At 43.0% G+C, this 27995-nt stretch overlaps 1 protein-coding gene across 4 annotated transcripts in view; it reads left to right on the top strand.

The window, feature by feature from the left end:
• LOC131468669 (supervillin-like) overlaps nucleotides 1–27995 on the top strand; it is a 41593-nt gene that overhangs the window by 3867 nt on the left and 9731 nt on the right. Inside the window, exons 1-20 of one of the 4 annotated variants that reach the window (XM_058643381.1) lie at nucleotides 2998–3325; nucleotides 5683–5746; nucleotides 6555–6646; nucleotides 6772–6829; nucleotides 6927–7075; nucleotides 7485–8289; nucleotides 11876–13210; nucleotides 14159–14329; nucleotides 14428–14465; nucleotides 14543–14607; nucleotides 14720–14856; nucleotides 14975–15070; nucleotides 16932–17223; nucleotides 17696–17761; nucleotides 18879–19620; nucleotides 20867–21371; nucleotides 23331–23463; nucleotides 24784–24840; nucleotides 25981–26058; nucleotides 26549–26696. In XM_058643381.1, the coding sequence (XP_058499364.1) occupies nucleotides 3265–3325; nucleotides 5683–5746; nucleotides 6555–6646; nucleotides 6772–6829; nucleotides 6927–7075; nucleotides 7485–8289; nucleotides 11876–13210; nucleotides 14159–14329; nucleotides 14428–14465; nucleotides 14543–14607; nucleotides 14720–14856; nucleotides 14975–15070; nucleotides 16932–17223; nucleotides 17696–17761; nucleotides 18879–19620; nucleotides 20867–21371; nucleotides 23331–23463; nucleotides 24784–24840; nucleotides 25981–26058; nucleotides 26549–26696 (5092 nt within the window). In that variant the 5' untranslated portion in view covers nucleotides 2998–3264. Of the gene's footprint in view, nucleotides 1–2997; nucleotides 3326–5147; nucleotides 5282–5682; nucleotides 5747–6554; nucleotides 6647–6771; nucleotides 6830–6926; nucleotides 7076–7484; nucleotides 8290–11875; nucleotides 13211–14158; nucleotides 14330–14427; nucleotides 14466–14542; nucleotides 14608–14689; nucleotides 14857–14974; nucleotides 15071–16931; nucleotides 17224–17695; nucleotides 17762–18878; nucleotides 19621–20866; nucleotides 21372–23330; nucleotides 23464–24783; nucleotides 24841–25980; nucleotides 26059–26548; nucleotides 26697–27995 lie in introns of those variants that run through there. The other 3 variants (XM_058643212.1, XM_058643295.1, XM_058643467.1) reach the window with 3 other exon arrangements.

The raw sequence follows: 27995 nt of genomic DNA, 5'->3' as shown, positions 1-27995 counted from the left end.
GGACCAGACGATGAATCGAGAAAATAATCGACAGATTAATCGATTATGAAAATAACCGTTAGTTGCAGCTCTAGAGGTCACCGGTCCTTTGCAGGGCCAAGATACAAAGACACATTTACACCTACGGTCATTTTAAAGAGTCCAATTAAACTCTACATGTTTTTGGACTGTAGGAGGAAGCCATAGTACCCAGAGACAAACCACACCCACACAGGGAACATGCAAAAGCCACATAGAAAGGCCCTTGGGTGACAGGTGACCTTCTTGCTATGAGGCAACAGTACTAGCCACTTCTCCATCGTGTGACCCCTGTCGTGTTCAAATAAGTGCAAATAATTCCGTTTTTTTTGTACAGGAAAATAACTCTTATTATACATTTTATTTACAAACAAAAAAAGATCTTATCCTCCCTATTACAACATCAGAGTCAGAGCATAAAGTTGGATTTGCTGGCAGATGTTTTGATGCTGAGTCACACAGGGATTTGCAGAGGCCTCGTCCCGTGGTGTTTACATGGTGTCGTGTGTGTGTGTGTGTTGAGTTTTCTTGATGTGTGTGTGTGTGTGTGTGTGGCTGGTTCGTACAGACTGTGCTGCGAGATGAAACTGTAGAACTTCCACCTGTCTTTGAGTCATGAGATCAAGAGACAATTCAAGTAGTGTCACGCAGTATCTATCCATTTGTGCAGTTGTTCTTTTATTTTGTCGACTGAAACGACAACAGCGAATTTTAGAAAACATTTCGTCGTACCTTCTGCGATCACGCTGCTCAACACTTGCTTATTTATTGAGTTAATGCGTTTAACTTTTACTCACTTTCCCCTTGACATTTAATCATTTTTAACTGTTTGTGTGGTGTTTGTAGAGGCTGGACGGGTGTATGGACTGGTGAGCTGCAAATGAATTGTCCATTTGAGATCAATAAAGCTGTCTGAATGTGAATCATTTGACAGAGAGATTGACCTAGCTCCAGGTCAAAGGCTCTTTAAAATAATTGATATGGTCTGGAAGTATAAGTCTGTATTTACTCGGAAGGCAATCACGGCTTGACTGTGCTGGTTGCGAAAAGAAAAGTTGGTTTTATATGTAAATCTACAATAAAATGACCTTTTAGTGTCTTTAAATATATATATTTTTCAGTTTATGGTCCTAAATAACTAGATTTAAGTCTTAAATACAGCATTGAAACGATAGTTCTGGTTAGTTTTGAATTCATTCGCGTGCAACCATTCAGACAGTAATTGATGCTGTTGATATTAGCACTGAAAGAAGAGGTAAACAGAGATAGAACGTGAAATGGAGTGACATTAGTGAAGTGGAGAAAGATCGGAATCCAAACCAACATGGCTTGAAGTACGCAAGAAAGGGAGAAGAGAGGAAAGGACACGAGCAACGAGGAGGAGTCGATGGAAGTGAGGAGGAAGGGTCAGAGGGCAGAGGGAGCACGATGACGAATCCGGGGAAGGAAAAAGGGGAGAAAGAGTGACAAAGCAGACAAGGCAGAGCAGTGAGCAGACGCAGAGACCCCCTGGTAAACACGGGCTGCTGGCTGACAGGGTGACCTCTCCCTGAGGCAGCCACTCACAACACATGTTGCCTTATTAGGGGGTGTCTACAGGCAGCATACGCAGACTGGGGAAGGAGGGGGGAGTCTGTGTGTGTGCAAGGGTGAGAAAAAAGCATCACACACTCACAGGAGGTAAGTGAGTGTGCACGCAAGGAAGTCTAAGAGAAAAAAGTGCTCCTCTTTTATCATCATCATACCTCTAATAATGAAGTGACAAAATCCTTAAATATTGATTATTTATAGGAGGTTTTCTTCTAAGACGGTATTTTAAATTTTTATTTAAGTGGAAGTCGTGGAGCAGGACACATGTGACACTGCACAGGCCAGCGCTCGGGGGGTTGTGGGAATTGTCTCACCTGTATTAAAGCTACAGTCAGTAAGTTAGTAACAGGCTACACTGAGGAAAGAGATGCCACTGACAGATAGGATGCACCCGTTTGTCGGCTGTTTCGTGAACCATCTGCCTCCAAAACACTGGAGGTTGTTGTCTGTTGTGCAACTATGAGTTTTGGCTGAACTTTCTCTGACATTTTGTCCCGTGACTCGCTCAATTACTTCCTGTTGTCGCGTCTGCTTCAGCGTCGTATGTTCTCTCGGACTTGTTGTGAAGACACTGGTCATGCACTGACTGTGAGAACATGGGCAGGGTGAGGGACAGGGAAGCAGTGAGTGACTGACGGGTACACGAGCCGTCTTTTCCCGTGGTCCCAATCACCTGAATTGTTGCGTTTGGTGCAATATTGTGTGAACTACAGACACCGGCATTTTTGTTTTCCCTTCTTCTGACAGGATGTCTACAATGAAGATTAAATAAAAAGTGATTCAAAAACAAATGACAAAGACTGTGTGTCCAAAAAACATAAGAAGGGACAGAAAGTGAAATAAACTATGTTTGTTCATAAATAAAGGATTCAGTAGGACTTTTACCTGCATTCAGAGTATGAATTCCTGTCCTACTGCATTGCATGTGAGGGCTCAATGAAGTCCTTACTGAGCTGACGTCAGTGCCACCGTAAAGAATCCCATTTACAATGTCGAGCTTTACGACGTGTGGACTGCAGCTGCAGTTAAAAACAGGACAAGGAAGGATTTCGCAGCCAAACTGTCCTGCACCTTCATAGTAGCGTTCATATTAAAGCAATATCTGGCCGCAGTGTTTGATAGCTTTGTGGCATCTGGCCATGTTGGCTGTAAGTGTGCCTGGTGCGCTGTGTGTTTAAAGGATAACATACTACCTCCGTAGCCCTGCTGGCAACCTCCTCCAATCCTGTCCCAGGGTTTTTTATCATCAAGGCTAATTTCTGCTTGTAATGTGATTAGGCCTCTGAGCTGCTTTAGCACCCTGCTGTGCTGTCTCTCTCTCTCTCTCTTCCTGTCTCGCTCTCTCTCTCTCTCTCTCTGCTGCACTGACACACTCGCACTGTCTGACAGCCAGTCTGGGGTGGGCTAGCTTTCCTTGTAGCCGAGGCTGTGGCTCTGCTGTGGCTCTTGCTGGGCTCCGAGCTCATCTGTCCGTATATGTGTGTGTGTGTGTGTGTGTGTGTGTGTCTGTGACTGTGTGCTCGTGTCATCACTTTCATCCCGGCCTGTCTGCTCACCGTTAGCACTGCCACAACTTTTGCCCACCACCGTCACCACTGCTCTGACACAGGAGGGGGAGTCGAGCAGCCAGGCCTTCTGCTGGTCACCTCCTCAGACATGTTTCGAAATCCCTGGATCTCTAGTTACCATGTGAACCATGTGGAGCCCTGTGGCCAAGGTAAGGCCTGTAAGAAGGGGATGGTTTGATGATTCCTTGTTCACTTTCTTAACTCTACCTTGAAAGGCTCCTTGGTGCAGTTTAGAGCTATACAACAGAGTTTAAGTGACAGTAAACTGTAATCACAGACTTTGCTTGGGAATTGAATTGTTATTACATTATTATTACATATTAAAACTGACCTAGTCAGTTTTTGCTGGCAGACTTTAACACAAATATAATAGAAATTGAAGTTGTTTTGGTATGTGACATAATAGGTCAACCCGGAAAATGCATCAGGGCCTTTTGAGTTTAATTCATTCATTCATTTGAGGACAAGGACACAAATCCAAATTGTAACTTGACCAAACTGGCAGAAGAACTCAGCTTGGCCAAACAAGTGATTCATGGTTTATTATTTGCTTTACCACCTCATACACATCCAGTCATTCCTTCTTAAAAGGATTTTGAGCAGTTGCAGAATGTTTACATCTCTATTAGGGATGAGCCGATACAACACTACTAGTGGACAGATAGAATTATAAAATCTGATGTTGTGGGCTATTTTCTTCTCTTTTTTTATGGGAATAAGAATGATTGTTATACAGTTAGAGAATGATGTCTTTGAAATAGCTTAAAATGTGTTGTTCACAGCTTCATGGATTAAATGGCCTTGTTGAATCTGCAAGTCTGTTTAGTAGATCTGAATATTTATAGAAAATCCCTCTCTCCACCACTACTTACTTTGGAAACCGTCTGGCACTGCCGGCCTCAGACCTTGCGCTGCTTGTTTTTGTTGACAACCTGCAAGCGTTACCTAGGAAAGCAGCAGTGACTTCTGTCCAAGGGACTTTCCATCAGAGTGAGCAGTCGTATTAAATCACAGTCTGACAGATAAACAGGCTCATATACAGTATGTGCATACAAATGAGTCCCATGAGCGTTAGAAATGTTGAACGTGTGGATTTGAGAAGAAATGTGGCTTTTAAGGCGATGGCATGTATTGATTTGTATGTATTGATTTTGAGTGCAGCAAAAAAACCAAGTCCAGCCCATATTTCTCCCCCTGTTGTCTTATTCTGACTTTTATTCTGTCTCTGGTCCAAAAACATGTCCTTGAATGTCCTTAAACTTGATTTCTTGGGGAGTGTTACATACCACGGTTTTTTCATCATTCACTTGTTCTGTACTGTTGCCACACTGAGGTTGAGTGGCCAAAATAAGTCAGAGGAATTCTGCAGGCGTCTGGAACAGTAACACGATCTGTCTCCTGTACTGGAATACAACTTTACAACAGGCTGCTGCCGCTGTGACTTGAGCGCTCAAGGGTCATCTGTGAGCTTTCTGAGAAACGCGTGTGTTTGTGTGTAAAAGTTGGACATTTCCTGTCAGAAGTGAAGTGAGTTTTTACTCCCAAGAGAAAGAGAGCAACTCTCCATTTCTATCTAGCATCTTGTATTTTTATTTGTTTTTAATATAATAATGAATATTTGCTAAGAAAAGTTGTAAATTGAAAAATAAAGTGTAAAAATAAACAGATTTTATAGCAGTATGATCTGTATAATATCAAGGTAGTCGGATTAAAAGCCATTGGAATCACTTTCATCCGTCTGTCTGTCTATGTCCGGGTCATTTTGATGTCATGGCAAGAGTAAGCGCTGCTTAAATGTGTCTCTGAAACGTGCACTCGCTGCACACGTTCCTTAATTTCGCAGTTTTTTGTCCACCTGTGTCAAAGTCATTAAAGGCAAGAGTCCTTTGATGACTTTAAACAAAAATGAGCCTGTTTGTCGTCTCTTAATTGCAAAACTGTTTAATGGTTGACTTGACAGACTTAGTCAGGGCACCGAGGGTGCAGTGTGGTAGAAGTGTGACAGATATTTTGCTCAATGAGCCATTTCCGCATGCCTAAGGGCAGTCAGGCCAAGGCAGTAAACAATGCATTTGATACTGAGTCATTTGGAGCCCAAGATGCAGGTACTGCATTAGTTATTTAAGTTAGAAATGGACTGAAGATTGTTGGAGTCTGGCAAACAGCTGGACTCCATCCATCATCAGTGGGAATTAAACCAACAAACCACTAGTGGGTACCTGACTGGATTGGAAATGACACTTGCTACTGATGCTGCAAAGACATTAACATCAGAGTCAAGAAGTCTAATCCAACTAATACCAATATCACCTGATAGACACCTGAAAAGTTGACTTTTGTTTTAAGATTTCTATTACGTTGAGTTGATCACTAGACATTAACATTTTTATTGTGTAATGTTGACTGTCTTACACTCCCAACGTCTACAGTTTCCCTCTGTAATGTACGTTTTGTTTGGTTCAGCAAAGTGATACTGACAGATGGATTTCTTTCATTCACCCCCCAGGATTTGGATCTAAAGGCCCCGTCAAACTTTGCACCTCAGCCTCGTTTCCAACAGAAGCCGTAAGGTGAGGAAGAAAAAGCCAAACAAAACACTTTCTAAATAGCATTTAATGTCCTTGCATTAGTATTATACAGTATAGGGATATAGGTTTACTCAAGTGTTTTAGCTTATCATGCACAATAGGGATTAAAAGCTGGAGATGTCTGGAGCAGCTTATCCGAAGACACTTTTTCTCACATGGCATTAGAGCCATAATACCTCCTTTAGGAGTTCTTTGTGTGAGTGTGTCATTTACAGTCTCCTCTGGTTGCACTGATAGTAGATGCAGATGCTTTTATTGAATAAATGTATCAGGTCTTATAAATAAAGTTTATATACACTGCGCACCTGTATAAGTATATATACACTGACAACTGGGTGCTAGCATTTGCGTGGGTGTCTGTGACCTGCTGATGCTGACACATAAGGCTATGATTGTTTCCACTTGGAATGGTGTCAGGACTCAGTGGCCTACTTCCTAAAGCTGGATCCTGGTGGATGTAACACCAGCTGAGCCTCACCTTTAAATGCCATCACCTCTTTAAGAGTAGTCTTTTAAGACAGAGTTGTAGCAAAGGTTCAAATAAGAGCACACCAGAGGCACCAGTTATCTACCTTGTGTATCCTATACTGTGGCCTCTTTCCCAGCAGTGTGGAAATCCAGTGCCACATTTACATCTTGACATATTGTGGTTGAAGGTTTCAAAAGGCATCTTGCTGTCACTCCTCTGTCAAACGGATGAAGAGACTTTTGTGGTAGCCCCATATTGGGTTGACAATTTTACTTTCAGAAGTAGGCCAGAGTACAGGCTTGTGACTGTCTTCTCTTTCAGTTTTCAGAGTGACTTTTCCTTGAGTGACAGGACCGCCTTGGTCAAAAGCATTTCAGACACAGATGCCAAACGTCTGTTTGTCCTTCCCAAGGGTATGCAACGCTTTCACCAATAAAACAATGCTTCAAAAGTAGACTAAAACAATTAAATACTTTGTTACTATTGACATTTTTTTATATAATTATATTAACTTTGTACCATCTGATCAAACAATCAGTTACAGAGTTGAAGAAATACTTTGAGGGACCTGTCACCAAGGATTTGGAGATGAACAGGTATTTTCAGAACTGTTGACACTGACTTTTCACAGTATCGACAAAGACAAATGTAAAAGCTGCTAACCTCTGCCCCTCTGCCCCCTATCTCTGACAGGAAGGAGAGAATAGCCCGACGAATGGAGGGAATTGAAAACGATGTTCCTCCTACTCTGGTGCCTGGTGGTTTGGTAGCGAACAGAATGTTAGAGGAGGATCCACCGCGATACACCCGCGCCTCAGACCCCTGTGAGCCTTGTTTGATGGGTAAGCATGTGCACCAATGCACAAACAAGGACTATAAAGACATGGTTTGGTCAGTTTGGTGTGGAAGAACTTGACCCGCACAGAGATTGTGAGCCAGGTCTTCTTGTCCAACATCAGTGCCTGACCTAATAAATGCTTCACAGAAGGAATGAACACAAATTCCCATATAAACACTTAAACATCTTGAGGAAAGTCTTCCAAGAAGAGTGGAAGCTGTTGTAAGGGGACCAACTCCACATGAAAGTACTGTATATATGTGTTTGGGTACATCATAACAGTCGGTGTAATGATCAGGTGTCCAAATTGTTTTGTCCATATAGCGTATGTACAGTATTAGTGCATGTTTATATCTAAACTATCAGAAAATGTGATGAGAAGCTGGTATTAACGGTAACTCTCTTTACCACAGTGAGGCACTACAGTCGAGAGGACATGGATGCGCCGCAGAAGCAGGTGTTGTCTTCAGAGAGATCTCCTCAGGTCAAAGGTGGAGGTGGGCGTCAGGAGCCAGTGTTGGTGTATGTTGATCCAGTAACGTTATCCACCTCCTCTACAACCTCATCTGCCCCCACAGACACTGCAAGCCTCAGTTCCAAGGCTGAACGCATCGCCCGCTACAAAGCGGAGCGCCGCCGCCAGCTGTCAGAGCGTTATGGCATCCTATTAGATCAGGAGCAGGACATTGATTACACACCACGACATCGGTCCCACCGAGACCCTGAGACCCCTGGTCGACAGACTAGTCACAGGCGAGACAAAGACAAAGAAGAAGCAGAGGAATCAGCGCGGGAGCCCAGGGTGCCATACCGCTCTGGAGTTGGCAGAGTTTACATGAGGACTCATCAAGATCCTGCATCTGGTAACACATCAAGGCCTGCCCGCACAAATCAAGATCGTCCCTCCACACAGGAAAAACCGAGCAGATATTCAGAGCGGGAAAGGGTGATGAACATGGAGAACTACCGGCGCGCAGGGGCTCAAGAAAGCGCCTCCAGTTCCAGAACCACAACTCTGGAGCAGCCTCTGCCCCAACACCACCAAAAGACTGCCCACCAGGAGCCAAGTCCCACTTCCACCAAGGACTACAGCATTGCAGCAGTGCCCAACTCTCCTCGCACTGCCCGCCGGGCTTCCCTGCCCTCGAACCGCTATGGTATATCACCTGGTGATTTATTCATCGAGCAGCAGGCCCAGAGCATCCTCAACAGACAGGGGTGAGTTTATCCAGATTCAAGCACATCATATGTTTGTGTCAAAAGTGTTTTACACCTTACAAATAAATTAAAGAACTATATCATGGTATATGTTAAGAGTGCAGTAGGCAATCAATGAGTCTAAATTAACTCTTGGGTGTAATGGAAAGACACTCTGGACTCATCGTGGTTTACATCATGGCAGAATCACAGGGCAGTTCAGAGACAGTTGGTGCTCTCATTGGCCGTTCCACTGCATTTACGCTTACATACTGGTCCTTTGAGGCTATGGATTGCTACTGCAGCACCAGCACACACCTTCCTATGTTGCAAAGAAACCTCAAAAAGGAAGCATCCAAAAGGGTCGACAAAAAAGATGTGTCAATATTTGCAAAGTTTGAGAGATGGAGAGATTGCCTCTTGGCATCTGTTACAAAACAATCCGTGTCCATCCATGCTAATCTGATGAGAAGAGCTGTGGCTTCATCTTGGCTGTACTTTGTTCACCTTTTGTACTCACATAGTAGTAACGGTTGCTCTTGTATTGCTGCCTGCAGAGCACAAAGTCATCTTTCCATACTGATATTCACACCAATCCACGTGTCGATTGTAACAAATCACACATGTGTGCATCTGCTTTTATTCTTGTTATAGAGTTGGTAACAAAAAATGGGTCTAAAACACAATTGAGATGTAGAGAATCCAGCCGTGTCCAGATTGAACAATACACATGGAAAAGTGTATTTAATGCCAGTGTTAGCATCTCAAATGTTAAATAAATGAACTGGTGCAGCTTGAGCTTGAGTTTGCTTGTCTGCTGCTTGCTGGGATCTTTCTCGTCTGTGGGTCTGGCTGCGTCATTCTTGACCTGCTCCAGTTTCACATAGAACGATACTCTGGGGAGCTCATCAGGGAAAGGCTATATGGTGAGAAGAAACATCGCAGAGGGTGTTTTTGTAAGAGGGGTTGTGATTTCCTTACTTACCCTGAGAGCCAACACTGATCTAACAGCAGCTTGGTTAATTAGCTAAGTGCGTGATGGCCCTTTCCAATATAAATAAATATGCTACCAGAAAAGGAATGAGCAACAGTTGTCAAATACAGTCAATTAGGATGACTATGACTTGACGACATCATGACAGATTTGTCTCCCTGGTCAACACCTATAAATGTTCTTGATCATGGTTCTGAAGCTAAATATAATGTCAGCCTTGAATAATAATGGGGTTTGATACTGTCATCACATCATGCTGTTGCCAGAGTGCACTGTCAAAGAGCATCAGGTTTCTCAACACAGCTTCCATACCCTATGTGTTAAGATAATAGAACATTTTAAATTCACTTTGGCTCAAAATACAACTTTTGGAGTGAAATTGTTCTCTAAATTTATGGCCTTAATTTCAAGACCTGTGCACACCAGACATATTTTTCCAACAATTAATTTACATGTTAAACCTGTATCCAGTAGCAATGGAATTTTGCTGAGATATGTGCCTATTTCTCTTTTAAGACCAAGGTTTATATTCTTAAAATTCCTTTTGATTACAACATGTACATACAGTATATAATCCATTAGAATGCACCTTTGTTACGAACTCTCACAAGGCTTGGCCCCAAATGCACGAGGCCAGAAACAGGAGCATGGTTTAACGGGTTTTATTACCTCCTTTTGCAAGCAAACAAAGAGGAGCTGGAACAGCTCAGAAAACACTAAACTTGACTTAAAATGACTGAGAAAACAAACAAAAACATAAGCTAAACTAACACAACAAAAGATCTCTGACTTGGTTCAAACTTGAAGTGGCACGGACGCTGACAACACACGTAAGACGCACTGGCAACAGAAAGTGGGAGAAGGGAGTATATGTAGGGAGTGAGGGTAAGGAGCACCAGGTGAAAACAATCAGGGAATCAGGCGTGACACAGAACAAGGCAGACGAGGTGCTCACAGGAAGTAGAGAAAACCCCTTACCAAAATAAAACAGGAAGTGACACTAAACTATAACTAACTAACACAAAATAGAACAGGAAGTGACACTGAACTTAAACTAACTAACACAACTGACGACAATGTGACACTTACAAAACATTCAAATAAGTAAATAAAACAAAGTGGAATTTCTTTAATTTTCCAATTGTCTGACAGACATCCTAATGTCTGTTCTTAGGTAGTAATGTAAAGTTTGTTCTCCTCTGCTCTGCAGTGTTATTGGCACCCAGATTTTGTTTCTTTGCATTTTTAACCTGGTCTTCATAATTGATTCACTGAACCATGTTGCACTTAATATGAATAAGAAGAGGGTGTCAAACTGTGCAGTCCTAAAAGACCTCACACAAGATCAGATGAGCACGGTTCCATTAAACATTTGAGGTTCGTGACCCGCGTCATCAGCACACGAGTGGTGTTTGTTAGCAGAGATGATGGGATAACAACATTTGTCAGCTTAGTCCCTGACTCAGCACTTGTCAGCTGAGGCTACATTCACAACCCCCACTGCAGATTCTGGCTTGTTAACTCCTATGAAATTTCATCTCGAGTCTGGCGCCCTTGGTGACTTGGTGACATGCATCTCCTCTTGAGAGCTAACAAGTGTAGTTTTAAATTGCCTGGTATGGGTCTGTGTCATTTTCTGGATTGTATACATTACCCTCCCCCCCCCCCCCCCCATCAAAGACTGATTGATTCATTCAGTCCTGTGAGGATTGCCATTCATGTTTCAGGTCCTTGCGTTGAAATGTATTTCTGGACCCAACAGTGGCCCAAATGCAGAGCATAGCAAACTTGCGGAAAGCCTATGAAAGGATAAAGGCCCGCCGCCTGCATTTGAGCTACATGGACAGGTGGATTTCAGCTGGAATTGTTTCATTGGTACACATAAGACAGAGTTTATCTTTGATGCTCTGTTTGCAGAGAAATAAGAAATAAATCCAACATACTCATGTTTTATATCTTAAAGGAGAATATTCCATCAGTTCTTAAAATATCTACTGAATGCCAATGGCAGTGAGTGTCTTTTGGCCTTATCAGCTTCTTATGCAAGTTAGTGTTAGGATTTACTCATGTAGCTCAACCACAGTTTAAGTCCCTCATGCCATGTCAGATAAACTAGAGGCCCATCAATTACGTCTGGCTTAGAGGTCTACAATAAGATTAGAGCAACCTTTGCCTACCGGAGGTCAAGAGGTTGTAGATGAAAATAGTTTGGCTTAGTTTTTGGCACGGAAACATCAAAGAGAGAGAGAGAGAGAGAGAGTGTCCAACATTTAAACCCAGAGCATGCTTCTTAGTCCTAGTCACAGAGCCTCAACTGGATCTTGTGATAGTCTAAACCTTAAACTTGTGTAAGTCTATTGAACAGTTTGTGCTTGGAGCACACATTAGAGATATAGAGATTTGTGATGTGCCAGATTTTTTTTGTCTATACTACGAGAAACATGTCATCAATTGAAGTTAAGGTACACCAATAGTTGAAAAGATATTTGTCAGAAATATTGTGAGTGATGTATTTTATGATTTACTTTACCTTTTACCATAGATTATTGTTTAAGTTGAGTTGATTTTGGTCTGTTGAAATCTCAATATCCCTTATTCATTCCTTTCCCTAAGAATTCGAGTAAGGGAACGATTGCCCAGGGATGAAACAGTGCAAAGGCCACCTGATTGGAGTCCAGACAGGAACCAGGTTAACAGACACTGCACTCAGAGGAACACTGTTCATTATATGCCACAGCACTCAGACACTCCCCAACAAAGGACTGGTCACCAGCCTCAGCCCAGCCCTGGCCACCATCATACCCACAGTCAAACAGCCTATGCTTCCTCTTCTCCAGAGTACCAACATTCTGGGCCTGCTGTGGACACAGAGCCCTATTTGGCCATGCCTGCCCCAGTGGCCATTGCTAAACCTTCTGTACCACCTGAGGTACCAGCACGCAGGAGAGTGAATGCTGACAAACTCTATGCTGCCCACAAGGAGGCAAGATTAGAGGCCAGGCAGGCCCTGAAGGAAGAGGCCCATACAGAGGGTTTGCTGAAGAGTAGGAAGGCTGTGTTGCCATCAGAGATACGCCGGAGGGAAAAGAGTGTGGATGATCCTCATAGGGGCCGACATGATGATATGGACTGGCAAAACTACAGCCCAGAACTTAGGAGGATGAGTCGAGGGGAGGAAGACTGGGATCGGGACAGACCGAGGGGGAGGGAAAGAAATGTTGAAAGGATCAGAGAAAGGGGAAGGGAGCATCTCTCCAGCCGTGAAAGCCAAGAGGAAAGAGTTTATAAATCTATACAGCCTGCACACTTGTCTGTAAGCCAGCAGCCCAGGCAACATCAATCCTCAGACCCTGTGTACCACCAAGAGCCCCAAATTCAGCATTCAGAGCCCCAAATTCAACATCCAGAGCCTCAACTTCAGCATCCAGAGCATTGTGAACCAACAAAGTTTTTGCCACAAAGGCAACATCACTATGACCACTCGAGACATCCGCTAGAGCCTGAAAGACAACAACACTCCCAAATACAGCAGGAGTATAAGCTCCATCAACAAGAACCACCAAATCAGCAGCAAGACATGCAGAAAAAACAAGATTACCAAAGAGAGGGAGAGTCTGAGGCTCAGAGGGAGCAGCAGCTGGATCGTCAGCAGACGGAATCAGCTGTCCACCTCCAGAAGGGCTCTTTGTTGCCTCAGGCCAAAAGCAGAAGCAAGGACACGAGTGGAGTGCTCAAACCTAAGGTTAGGACCCGCTCCATGTCAGATATAGGTGTAAGCCAGCACACTGCAATGTATCGTATGGAGAGGACAGCAGCCGGCCGGGAGACATCCAGGGCCATCCCACCTTCAGGGATTACTAACGGGGAGATGGGAACCTTGGACACCAGGGTATCAGTTGCTCAGCTGCGCCATTCGTATCTGGAGAATGCCAAGCATAAACCTGAGTTGTAGGTCCAACGGCATGGGCTCTGTGTGGCATTGCTTAACATCTGTCTAACGCTGCATCATTTAGCTGTCGCAAACAAATAATCAAATAACAATTCAAGAAAACAATGCTGATAGCATTATGATTACGAGGCATGGCATGTTTTGAGTGTATTGCCATAATAGCTGCCATTATCACATGTATTGATGTGTCTGCAGTTCAGTTTTTTGAGCTTAACATACTTGTGCAAGTACTAGTGTTGTAGTACTCAAGATCGGTCTTGACTTTTTGAAGGTCTCGGTCTCGTCTCGGAATCGACTGCATTTTTACTCGGTCTTGTCTCGGTCTCGGACAAAGTGGACTCTGGATTTTATTTCAAGACCGGTCAAGGCCACAACTGTGGGGATATCAATAAATTGCTTGGGCATTTTTGGATTAACTTGTTAATATCATTACTGTGATTTTGCGTAAATCGCATTGCTTCGGGTACAAACCAATAACTTGACTCATTTGTCATTTGAAATTTTTGTCACCGTTAACGGCTGTCATCCCTCCCGCCCCTTTCACACGCCCCCCACAGAAGTGCATGTGAGTGACAGGAGAAGAGGCCGTGAGAAGATGTCAGCCAACTCATCTATAATAAAATTACCTGAACCATAAAGACTTTTTGTGCATAAATACCTCCAAAAGAACGTGTAAATTCTGCAAAGCGACGCTAACAGTCTTGGTCTTGTCTCGGTCTCGACCCCTCAAAGTCTTGGTCTGGTCTTGGTCTCGACATGGTCTCGGTTTAGGTGGTCTTGACTACAACACTAGCAAGTACACATCAGTTCTTGCAAGTTGTCCTCTTGCTGCATGTTAACAACGGTTAATGACTCTTCACATCAATGTCAAAATCGATCACCGGTGACACTAACTTGTACTTCTGTTATCTTTGTCGTTCAATCCTTTAAACCCACAACTCCAAAAGTGAGACAACTAAAGTAGATCTCCCAGCAATGGAGGTCGACGCGGCCAGCAGCAGTGATCGAGACAAGGCCACTCGGAGACCTCGTCGCTACATCACTCCAGGAGAGAATCGCATGTCCGAGAGGTTTAGGACCCAACCCATCACCTCTGCAGAGCGTCTGGAGTCTGATAGGTACTGGAAGGACTCTTCTGCAAGTTACTTAATGCTGATCATGACAATGCCAAGGAAAGAAATGTGTAAATGCTGATGTTTGATGTACATTTCTGCAGGTCACGTCTCAGCCCATCACAGCTACAGGATCCGGAAGGTAAGTTCAGTGCACTGCATGTGTGATGCCAGATGTTTGAATATGTTCATGCCCTACACCATAATACTGTGTTCCAGCAGATGAAGAAAAGCTTGATGACAGAGCCAAAATGAGTGTGGCTGCCAAGAGGTCGCTCTTCAGGGTACATACCGTTTCAAACAATCAATTGTATTCACGTTCACTGACAAACTGAATTGATGTTTTTCTTGACTTTTCTCACACAGTCTTCATGTTTTGATGATATCGTTCTCCAGGATTTAGAGAGGACGTCAGACGGCAGTGTTCCCAAACCACGTTCTCGAAATTCCGCCATAGAAAGACGTCTGAGGAGAGTTCAGGACCGGTCAAACACACAACCTGTCACCAACAAGGAGGTGGTCAACGCTTCAAGGTAGATCCAGTGTTTTTTTGCTGTATCATTAGTTATCTCTGTCACCTTCTTTCAATCCTTCCACTGTTAATTTCTCCCTTTTTTCCCCAACCCGTTTCCCACTTTCTCCACTTTAAAGCGATGCTGCTCCATCGTCACAAAGTGACGCCACTCACACAGCTGTAACTTGCATCCCCAGCTCCACTGCAGTCAACACCAGTGTGACAAGCATCAGGTACAACTCAGCTGGGCTGCTTTATATCTATATATATATACATATATATATACTTATATATATATATATATATATATATATATATGTATATATATATATATACATATATACTGTATGTATATATATACATATATATATATACATACATATATACATATATGTGTAGGTCTCCCAGTGTTGTTTACTTCGGCTCTCCAGCGAATGTGCCGTTTGTCAGAAACAGCTCACATTACATGTCTCATTGGCTCTGATTCGGAGCAATGTTGAATTGCCACACATGCACGTTACTCTCCGTCTCCCTCTCCTGGCTGCACTGCAGATCTGTTCATCCAGCTCCATTTACCTTGTTATGCTGCATCTGCTGCTCCTTAGCTCTGTGCACCTTATACGGTAAAGAAGTCAGCATCTATACGATACTTTATTTCATTTCCTGTTACTGCACATTGATTCTTGCAGTGATTTTTTTTTATGCAGGTCACACATGTCAGTTAAGGAAGAGGTCACATACAGTATCTGATTGAAAGGTCAGAGTTTGAGCCAGTCAAATCCCCCTTGCATATCATCAGTTCACGTGTCCTGCACTTTGTTTACCCACCTAGGTTTAACTTAGCACACTGCTGGGAGATCACCATAACCCCTGCAAACATCTGAGTGCATTATATGATTATCTGGCATATGTGCGCTGAGCTACTTATGTCTCTGTTGCTGTGCTTGTAATCTGACACACTCAGAGTGATTTACCTGGCCGGTGTGGTGCAAGCTTGCTCAGCCTTTGCTGTGTGGGTGAGGAGCTTTTAGATATCGTCAGACCACAAGTGAAGTTAGAAACTCATCATGATTCAGGTGTTCAAATAGAGACAGGTTACCGTTACCTTGAAAGTAAAATTTGTTTTGCGCCTTGGTAAAATAATTAATGAAGATTCTCATCTAGATGATAACATGCATAGTTGTTTTAGGGATGCAATTTAAAATATTTTTTTTATCTATCTGTCAATTGTTTTGGTCCATTAAAATGTCAGAAAATGTTTCCCAAATGTGAAAATTATTCATGTTTTGTCCACAAACCAAAATTATTCAGTGTTAATGATTCCAGACTAACAGACTACATACTTCTCATCCAAAGCCAGAGATTGCCTGCTATGTATACTTTTTGATACCTTGACACCAAATAAAAGCCACCTGATTTTTTTTGGAATTGAACTGGTTTTAATCAGAATTGTCATTTTAATGTATGAATCAGATATTTTCAGAGATGAGATCATAGAGACCCCGAAGAGGACTTGCTGACCCAGATCTCATTTCCAAAATGCTGGAAACTAGAAAGTTAAATAAAACCAGCTATGATTTGGATTGACAGCCACCTCAGCCGATCAGGACAGCTCAATGGTGGCTGAATCCAGAACTGGAATATAACACCGTTTTATTAGAGAGGAGAAGAGGGAGCAATCTAAAAACATGACGGAGAACACAAACACCACTCCCTCAATAAAATGTCTCTATTTGACCTGTAGAAACCAGGCTAAATTAACCCTACACGCATCATTCCATGTGCATTTTTGTGACCACATGTTTTCATAATAGAATGGACATATGGAGATAAATAGAGCTGAAACAATTAATCGACAACTATTTTGATAATCGATTAATCGGTTTGAAGCTTTTTTCATCATTAAAACAAGATTTCCGATTGTTTAAGCTTCTAAAATGTGAATATTTTCTTCATTTTTTTGCTCCACATAACAGAAATCATTAAAGGTTGATCATTTTGATTTGTGGACAAAGACACATTTAAACGCATAACACTGAAATGTTTAGACTAAGACTCCTGACGCCCAGTGAACACGCTCTGTCACTCCCTCAGCATTCAGAACTCCTCCCAGCCGGATTCTGCAGTGCAGGAGCAGGAGAAGGGTACAGAGGAACCCCAGAAACCAGCTCAAGCTCCTGGTGTTGGGACAGAAGGAGATGGCCAGGAACCTGCCTCAGACGAGCCAGACCTGTCCTCCCTTAGCCTGGCTGAGAAGATGGCCATCTTCAACCGCCTTGCTCAGAACACGGGCAAAACCACTGAAGGGTCCAGAGGGGACACCCGGCAGCGCAGGGCCAACATCCGCTTTCAGACTCAGCCCATCACTCTAGGAGAAGTGCAGCAGGTACGTTTTACATGACATTTCACTCTCAATAACGACAAGACCTAGTGTTATAAAGTCAGCATGAAGTGAAATTAAAGGGATAATACTGCATGCAAATGTTATTTTGATCTCAAAGGCGGACAATCATTTCCAGATCATTTACTGTAAGTCTTTTCTTTGTGGTCCAGGTAGCATGACATGGACAGAGAACACAGAAATTCAGAGATTCAGTGTGGAGCGTTTGTTTAAAATAAGAGTAACCATCTTGCTTTCATCCTGCAGATCTTTGCTTTCAGTTCATTTACTGTTGATTTATACATTTCCGTCTCCATGTCTAAACCATCACCTCGGAGAGACATAATATTGCCCTGTGTGCAGAAATCATACTTCATTCATACCTCATTCCTCCCGAGGTGTTTCGAAAAAACACACACTATCACATGCACCATAAAAACAGTCAATCATAGTCACTCATTCGCTGGTGTCCACACAGGAAGCTGAGGCACCTGTAACCTCTGCAGCGTGCAACAGCGACTTAGAGGCCAATCAGGGAGAACATGTAAGACTCTGCTGCCTGCACACGGCTGCTGATTGATTGCTTTAATGATCAATCAAATTGGTCAGTGACCTGTCTTGGTATGGCTGTGGATGCTTACTGTAGCTTTAAATGCTTGTTTTTAATGAGTCATGAAAAGAAAAGTCACATTTTAAATTGAGGCTGGAATGAGTTTTTTTCAGATTTTGCAAAGTGGCCTCGGTGTAAACAGCTTTCAGGTGCCTTGTTTGTGTTCTACAGCTCATTTAAAAAAATAGGATCCACGTCTGTGACCACGCATGGGATATTTGAGGGCAAATGGTGCATGCTAATTGATTCAGACCTTATTTGAACTTGAATAAACTACAGCAAACAACATTTTTATTTACAAAATCAGTATGTTGATGGATGTGCTCTTAAATTGCAGCTGATGTGGCGTTTAAGTGGCTGATTGCTTCATTCCTCATTTCGGGTTTTTGTGCTGTATGAACAGTGACTGACTGATGGCTGCAAAGCATTTAGTTGTTGCATTGGACATGGACGAAAACCACTGTTGTCAATCTCCAGACATTAACCACTTCAGCTGTGAAGATGAGATACTGATCATATTATATCAAATCTATTGATGAATAGCAGTAATTATGTAGTTTTAATGTTGTATTTTAGGCTTAATTTTTTTGGTAAATACTAACATTTGATCTTTATAGATCATCTGGGAAAATAAAATGCACAATAAATGCATTTGTCTGCTTTCCTTCCACAAAGACAGCTGTGACAGCTTCTTACTTGGACATCACATCGTAAACCACTTTATCATATATGTCACATTATCAGTGTAGATTAGATGTCTGCAAGTGCTCCAGTGTTATTACCTATGAGTTAAGTTAAGTGTTTTGTCTGTAAGGTTTAAATGATCCATTTATGTTCAAAGTCTGTGCTTCCTTTGCTGCCATTTTGTGAATGATGAGTTGCTTTACAGCTGTGACTTCATGAATAGCATTTTCTGTCCGTCCTCTCATCCCTCCAACTGTTTCAGCCTCGTGTTGCTCTGTTCATTAATCATTTTGCTTTATTATTCATATTAAGTGCCCCCCCCCCCCACTCTGTTGTGATTCTAACATGTCTCCCGTTGTTCCTGCAGCTGAAAAACGGAGGCGAGATCAAACTGGAGCCCTTGTCAGCATCCCTGGTTCGATCTGTGGCAGCAGTCACCGCTCAAGCGGCTGTCACCATGGTAACCATGACGCCAGGCAGCACCGGTGTTGGTGATGATGACAGTCTGGGGAAGGCCACCACCTACCCCTACATCCCTGCCCAACAACAGGCTTCCAGCAATGCAATCAGCCACCAGGAGAGGGCGCTGAGGTACTTCTCCATGACCCAGAACGGGGACCCAGGCCACCCTGAGCCTGAACCCAGCTCCTCCCCTCTCGTCTCTGAGAACCACGAGAGAGTGGAGGCTCCTCCTGCTCCCATTTCCTCCGCTGGTCACAGGCAGCAGAGGGAGGAGGTGGTGAAGGAGGAGGAGGGATGGAGGGAGCAGCAAGAGGAGGAGGTGAGGAGGAGACAGAAGGGAGGAGCCTCAGAAGACAGCCAAGGCGGCAACATAAAGGAGAACCAGCACTCCCCCGATAAGGAGCGGGACAGCAGGCAGCATCAGCATCCTCAGCCTCAAAGCGCTGCTGAGCCCTCTTTGTGGAGGGGCGAGTCAGAGCCTCTGCCCAGCCGGAGAGCTGCAGACGCAGATTCCCAGGAGTGCAGAGAGACAGCAGAGGCAGGAGAAAGAGGAAGAGGAAGAGGAAGAGAGGACTACCTGAGAGAGGCTGCAGCAGTTCACAGCTCCTCCACACAGGAGAAGGAGAGGAGCCGGGCAGGCATCTCAGGTAGGAAGAGGCAGAGAAAGGATGGAGAAGAGTACGAGGTCAATGAAATGTAAAGGAATAACTGTCTGGTGGCACAGAGGTGTGACAACGTGAAAACAGGGGGTGACAAAAAGCAAGAGAGAGGAAGCAGTGTCTAGGGAAAGGGGCTATTTCATTATCCTCATTGTCTTATATACAGCATGCTCCCACGCATGACTGCTTTCTGCCAACACACACACACAAGCATACACACACTTGTCCCAGCTGGTGGTGTTTGATTTGGTTCATAGAGAGACAGTGTGTGTGTGTGTGTGTGTGTGTGAAGGAGAGAGACGTGCATCTAATTAGCATATTTTAACATGCAATTGCCTCGTGGTTCTCTTTGTCTAGTGTCAGCTCCAGGAAGCTCTTTCCTGACATGCTCACACACACACACACACACACACACACACACACACCAAAGACTACCGAACTGTGTGTGTGTGTGTGTGTGTATCTGTCATGGTAAAGGGTCTACGGTCCCTCGCACCAGATCACGCCTGTGGGTCATAGCTGAGCTCATGCAACAGTATAATGGGCCTGACCTGTTTTTATGTGCTAATGCAGAGTGTGTCCACAGGGTGGTCTTTTCCCATGCATGCACACAGACAGTGCACTGAGACATGAAAGCGCTCAGTGAGAGAGTGCCGAACTATTTGCCGGCCACTTATATGAAGCAGGTAGAGGACAGAAAGGACACAATGGAAGCCTTGTCTGCAGGCTGTCCTCTTACTTAGTTCTGCATGGATTGATGTTAACTAAAGTTTGTGCAGTTATTCTATAGTGTTATGAGGTTAGGAGGACTTACACTGATTTACACTGATTCCCCCGAGGACTTAAGTACAGGCTGAGCAACCACAAAGGGCTTTTCACATAGCTGTACTTGGGAAACCAAGCTTTTTCTTTTACTGATATGCCACCAATGTGAACAAATATCTGTGTCTTTTGTGAGAAAGAAATTCCAAAATCATTCAATTCAATAATTCATCATCATTAAATTATAAGCTGTGCAGCCCTCGTTCACACACTGTTCATAACACAGCAGGCTTTGTATGACGGAGTTACTGTTTCCTCTACAGACAAACATTTGTTAACATGAACCTGGATATTTATGTCTCTGGCAATCCATAGTTTGCAATTCTGGACATAATTATTGACTTTTCTAATGATATTTTTCAGTTATTTTGCATATTTAACAGATTTTTGATCCTGCGTTCTCGTCTTTCAGATTTGCCAGATCAGTCTCCACCAGTGAAGCAACTGATAGCGAAAGTGTCATCCAGGACAGTGTCTCACGTGTCAAACAGCCAACAGCAGCAGCACACTGTGAGCCAGCCTCCTCAAACTCTCCCCAAACAGCCTCCTCCAACCCAACCCAAACCAACATCCTACATCCAACCCCAGCCGTTCTCGCAGCCCCCACCGACGTACCCGAAACCTTTCACCCAGTCTCCTCAAACCCATCCCAAACCTCAGGGATTTGTCCAGCCTATCTCGAAACCTTACCCTCAGACGCCGCCTCAGCCTCCGCCAAAACCTCAGGTCCCTCCGCAGACACCCCCCAAACCCCAGTCCTTCCCCAAGTCCCTGATCAAGTCCCAGTCCCTGCCCCTGGACCAGTGCGACGACTTCAGCAGGGTCAGCGTCCACTCTGGTGATCTGCTGTCTCCCACAGACTCTGGAGAGCATCTGTCTGACGACATGTCCTCCAAACAGATGTCTATCAGGGAGAGGTGAGCAGGGTGGTTGTAGGGGGGAAATGAGACACGTCTCCATGCAGGGGCCATGCAGCAAAACTCAGGGAAACTCAGGGAAACTCTGGGAAACAAGAGTGCAGCTTATATTAACCGCATCAGGTTCTGTTTTGGGTCAGATACAAAAACAGAAACCTCGTCAGGGGCTCTCTTTGTTTTCGCTCTTATGCAATCAAAGCTGTGGCTCACAGTTTGGAGACAGGGCACTTTATGTGTTTCTGTGGGAGATGAAGCTGTAGCACCTCTGCTGTTCTCGCAGGAATGTCTTCACTTTGTTATTTATATTTATATATTTAACTTACTTAAATGTCAAGTATTTTTTTTATCTGTGGATAATAAAAGAAGTGAATTCAGAGCTTTATTTTAGAAACAGAGATATTTTTATTTTTCATCAATAAACATTACTCACTAAAGCCTCCAGGCATGTTGAGAAGCAAAAGGCTTATCTTATCCTTTCTGATGTGAAAAAACATTCTGCTTAACAACCAAACTGTACTGCAAAAATCAAAGGAATTAACTTTCAGAAACATTAGCTTTGGCTATAAAATCATCGATATAAACTGCATTGTTTACATGTTTATAAGATGAGACAATGTCGTCTAATAAAATAAAAATCTTGGCTCCTCACACCACAGTGTCCTAGAGCAAGACACTGAACCCCCAAAATGTATGAATGATCGGATAAATGTGAAATAAAGTGAAGAAAGTGCACAAGAAAATCACTATTTAAATACCAATTGTCAAGAGAAAGCTAAAAACAAAAAGTGAAAAACTCAAATGAGTATTTGTATTAAAGTGTGGTCTTTTAATGGAGGTCTAAAGCAAAGTTACTCACAGTTTTCACATGGACTATTCTGGGAAACGGAGATGTCAGCAGAGATCACACACACACACCCACAGAGATTCTTTATTTTTTTGGCTCGGTCAAATTCACACTGTTCACACTGTGTGAATCAGGCAGGAGTAACTGCCTCTTTCTTCCTGGCTGGTTTGTTATGTCCTTTGATTTCAGAGGTGAGAGACATTTTTAGCAGCATTGTGTTTCTCCCGTCAGCCGACACAGGCCTGTATGGACCGGAGACGTCCTCTAGAGACTTAGTGAATACTTCCTAACGCCCTCATTTCTGCCCCGTCCACGCTCAAGCAGCGGCGATGGTGACATACTTTTCTCTTTACCCCTCAGCCACCCGTTATCAGCTCTCCTCCCCGTGCAGTTTGCCAAGGTCTTTTTTTAACAGTCACGATTCCAGGCTGCAGAGCAGAAATCTGACCTGCTTTTCTTATGACTTTGATTGGAAATAATGGAAATGTGAGGCAACAATAGTCAGATGTTTTTTTATTAGAATTTTGATTTAAACTTCCACAGGCAGACCAGCTCAGGTCACAATAAAACAATTATCCCTGACACTAATTTAACATCATTTACAAACTTCATCATTGAACTGGCCTCTTAACTAAAGACATTTCACTAACACTTTAGATTAGGGAACACATATTCACCATTATTTACTAGGTGCGTACTAACATAGCATACCAGACCTTTATTAGTCATTATTAAGCACGTATTAACACCTTAATCAGGAAAAATCTTAATTCATGTCGTAATAGAGGTAGAATAAGGTGTTAATACGTGCTTAATAATTACTAATAAAGGTAATTTAATATAGTGAATATGTGTTACCGACATTTCTAGTGTAAGAAATATTATTTAAAAAGTTTCTCGTTTGATTTAAAGTTTACGCTTGGGTTTATTTTACAGTTACATTGCACAAATATGAGCTGACGGTGTAAGATTTGGTTGTTAAAAGACTTTTGGAAGAATGTTATGCGCTATAGAGAAGAATAAATCTCCAAAAGGTGCAGAAATAAATGATCATATGCTGATTTTAAGATTAAATCAATGTAATAACTTTTTTTTTCTTTTTTTTTTTAAATCAGAGTGGCTCTGCTGAAGAAGAGTGGTGAAGAGGATTGGAGGAACAGGATCAACAAGAAGCAGGAAGTGGTTAAAGTAGCGTCGACCGAGCAGCAGGCGCAGCTATGGGAGACAGAGCAGAGCTGCCAGAAGAAGGTCAGTGTCTCCACACAGCTCTGTAAATAACACTTAACTTGGATAATATTCATGTCCACAGCAACCACGGGATTATGCCTTCACACACACATTTACACTGTTTTTGTCATATCCTTTAACACATGATATATGACATGTCTGGATTACTGGATTACTTTGTTTCTATGGTTGCCATAACCCTGAATAACTGTCATTTCTTTTCTAATAATTAGGATTTTGTTAGTTAACCTTCACCCTATTATTTACATCTCGTTTATTAAAGAGCCAAAATGAATAGAGATCATCATTACTTCTTCCATCGACACATGTATGGGAGTAACCACTAACCAGCACTCGTGCTAACTCTTTGTTTGTCATAACAAACCTGGGATCACCTCGTCCATGACGTCACATGATGTCCCTGAGGCATATTTGTTGTCGTGCGCTTTGACTGTGCAGAGACTCTGCAGCAGCAGCAGCAGCAGCAAGTCTTTACTCGTCTCCTCATATCAGTGTAAATAAAACTAGGATTGCACACGAGTATGACTCGTCCTCCAAACGTAATCAGTACATCTGCAGATTAGCGGTTGAAAACTCAGCTTCTCACTCTTTAGCAGACGTGTTCTGAATTCTGTGACTTTTCGCTTTCATGCTGTCTTGTTTCTGTCCCCGAGTGTCCTGCTTTTAGTCCACTTAATTATAAATAAGTTTTTTATATAGTCAAAAAGCTGTTGGTTTGTGTTTTCATTTGAAAAACATATAATTATATATTATAATTTAACATGTAATATTTGTAAAATGCCTGCATTCAGTGCCCCCCCCCCCCCCCCCCCCCGTGGTTGCCATGCCAGCTCCACGTCCCGCTCTTGTAGCTAAGTGCTCCTTTCATTTCCCCCTTTAGTTCATCTGCTGTTTTTTGCCCAGTCGTCCACATCGTCCATCATCCAACCATTATAATCCACAAACATAGGACACATCCCACTTGTAGGATTAGAAACCTGCAGTAGTGGACATGACAGCGTCTGTCCCGGCGAACTTCAGACCAAGTTTTCACGTAAACCTGAAGACGTGACGACCGTTATTCAGATGGAAGTGAAGGAAATAACGTGTCAGTGTGTCTGAACAGCAGTTAGACTGAAATGTAAGGTCCCTGCAGCTCATTTACTTCACATTAGTATTCTGTAGGGCAGCACTGCCCGCTTAAACCCTGGATGGTAATCCTCCAGGCACTCTCACCCTGAAACCCATTAAACTGCAACAATGGCTGCCCTCGTCCAACCCCCCCACCTCCCCTCTCTCCCTCTCTCTGATCGAGTACTTCCCCTGTTTTTAACCCCTCAGGAGGAAGGGGTGGTCGTTCAAGACTACTCTGCCGTGTCTGTGTCTGAACAGCTGTGGGTAAGACCCGAAAACCAATCAGCTTCACAAGGGGGAACGCTGTTTTCCAACCCCAGTTGTGTGTGTGTGTGTGTGTGTGTGGATGCTGTGTGAGCCTGTTTGCTTCTTGTGAAGCTGTCGTCGGTCGCTCTTTACTTACAGTGTTTTAACAGTGATCTCTGCAGCAGCAGCAGCAGCAGCAGCAGCAGCAGCAGCAGCAGCAGCATGGCAGGAATTTAACCCATTACTAATCAATTCTACACCAATGTAGACTTGTCTAGATCAGTGGTTCTGAAAGCTTTCATATCGATTACCACCTGAGAAAATACACCATTATCCCCAACGTTAAAATACAGAGGTGTACAGGAGGCGAATTTAGATGAAATTAAGAGAGTCATCAGCCTCCTCCTCTTCCTCACATATATTGAAATGTTGTTATTCGCTTAATTTTATACGCACTTTGGTCAAAATTCCTCAGCTCCACTCCGAACACATACCCTGGTGTTTATAGTACCACAGTTTCATGGTTACGCTGAGTTACAACCACAGATAAATAAGATTTGAGTTTGACAAGAACCTTTCCAAATTGTCATGTTTTTATGAAGGACATTTTAACATTTAACACACACACACACACACACACACATAAATATAAACTAGTGTATACACAGTCTTCATTGTCTTTTTAAGTTAATATGTTTCAATAGAGCTGTTGTCATTTTTACCCTCTCCATACTTTATTACCCTATAATAAATAATAACTAACAACTTGAGTTTATTGCAAATTCAATGCAGAATATTGTAAAAGTAGTATTTTTATTATTATTATTATTATTATTTAAGCACTTGCCACTTGCATCATAGAGACTTTTGCCTTTTGCACTTTGCTGCTTTTATGGTTTTATTTATTTACATTTTAGCTCGCATTAATGACTTTTTTTTTGTGATGGTGCTTTGATTAAAGCCGTCTTTTCTGTCTGTTTAAAACACATTAATAAAAATATAACTTATGTAGCTGTAGATCTGTAGAGAAGGATGGCGCGTGGGATTTGCAGTTTTCTAGCCTTGGATTTGCATCCGTCCTTTTTTCTTTCTTCCGTCATCTGCATGTTTGTTGTCTTTCCTTTCTTCCACTTATCCACACACCTTTACATCCTCCAGGAGCCCGTCTTCTCTTCCACCTATTCTCCTCCTATCTCACTTGGCCAAAAGTGTCAGTACATTGACCACCACAGTCAGGTAAGGACATGCACCTGACTTGTGCATGTGCCGCAGTTTTATCTCTCCTGCTTGGTTTGCAGCTCCTCACGTGTGACGGTTCACCGTCTCTGGTGTTGAGATTTGATTACGACAGCATGAGAAAATAATTCAGCGTAGGATTATGGAGGGACATGGACGCGGCACCAAATCATTTAATATATGCTTGGTTTGATGCTGTTACCACATGAATAATTGGTTCAGAGGTATTAGAAGAGTCACATGAAGTGAAAGTGTCTGACGAGAGTGTTTATGTCATAGATGCTGTGATGTTTGGATGCTTGTCTGCTGTTTATGCAGCGTTTAAACCTCGTAAATCAGACCGTCGCGACTGGAAGTCCTTTGAAATGGAAGTGGACATTCGGCCTGGTTGTTGCAGAGCTTATTGCTTTGCATGCACGACTTGGCCCCTTTAACTTAATCATCACTAATTGGATCATTTTTCTGAATTCCTCCCGTGTCCCGTGTGCAGAAGACGGGAGAGGAGATTGACGCTCAGATGACCATTGAGGAGAGGAAGCAGATGATTTCCACCCGTGAGGACGCCTGGAAGACAAAGGGCAGGGGAGCGGCTAATGACTCCACCCAGTACACTGTGGCTGCTCGCATGGTCAAGAAAGGTCAGTGTGTTCAAAATGTCAAGCTTGCTTCTTTGAATCTGCTCTGTTGTTCTTGTTGGATCAAAAAGATCGATCTGATGATGTGTAGGAGTCAAAGTCAAGTTAGTTTAGTTCAGGGTTAGGGTGGCTGGCTGATGCAAGATTTCATACTTGTTACAATGTAATTTATTAACCGTTTGTTCTTTAGATAAAAGCTACCATGGACACTTTGATATCTTTGACGGCTATGATAGATAAAGGAATTGGAAGATGCAGTTGGATGGATGTGTCCATGTATGTTTTGGTGTAGCAAGGGTTTTTGACCGTCAGGTCACTATGTGACATTAGGTTACGTTGTCTTACTGTTGGAATCTATCGTCATTCACAAACTGAACATCAAGGGAACATTTCAATGTGACGCTGATCCTCGAGTAGCTTGGATACATATAGATGGAAATGTAACTTGGATGTACGGCAAGTGGAAATAAATGTGCAAACCCTTCACACAACTCTCCCTCGCCTTCGTGATTGATGAATTACAACAGTACCTACGAGTCAAACTTACTTACAGCTAAAGACTCTCCAGTGGCTTTGGAATGAAGTGTACTTTTGCCACTACATGATGTATCGTTGTCCTTCCCCGTGCAATAGATACTCAATACGCCAGGGCAAATATTGATACTTTAATTAACAAATTGCCGGGCGTCACTACTTCATGTCTCCTCACGGTGGCACTGCTCATATGAATCGGGGAAACTTGGGCCGAAGAAGAGGGAGTTTACAGTGGGCTAATGGTGGATTTGCATTTTGTTCTGTGTGTTGTGAGTTAATAGAGAAATCCTGCACTTTTAACTTTCCAGACAGACACCATGATGTATCACTGCATGATTGTCTTATCACAGAATGTTAGGAATGGTGATTACACTACTTGGACCCAAATGCACGCGACAGGACCAAAGGTTCAAGAGTCTTTATTTTTCTCTTGAGATGGCAGGCAAAACAAAATCACTTATTTACCGAAGGAAAAACTAAACTTGACTATACAACAAGACTTGATAAGACGACACAAACTTGAGACCTGACGTGAACTCTAGGAGCAGAAACGACACACTGGCAAAAGACAAAGGAACTGGGGACACTATATAGGGGAGAGGGAATCAAGGGCAGGTGCGAGTGATTACTTAAGGATCACCAGGTGAAGTGCATGAGGGATCTGGGGGAGATGTGTCAAAACAACTGAGGAAACTACGAGACAGGAAGACAAGACATTTACCAAAATAAAAGGGGGAAGTGAAAATCAAACCCACACCAAAAGTGACA

The sequence above is a fragment of the Solea solea genome, chromosome 1 (assembly GCF_958295425.1).
Source record: "Solea solea chromosome 1, fSolSol10.1, whole genome shotgun sequence".
NCBI lineage: Eukaryota > Metazoa > Chordata > Actinopteri > Pleuronectiformes > Soleidae > Solea > Solea solea.
This window is presented reverse-complemented; position numbering and strand designations above follow the sequence as displayed.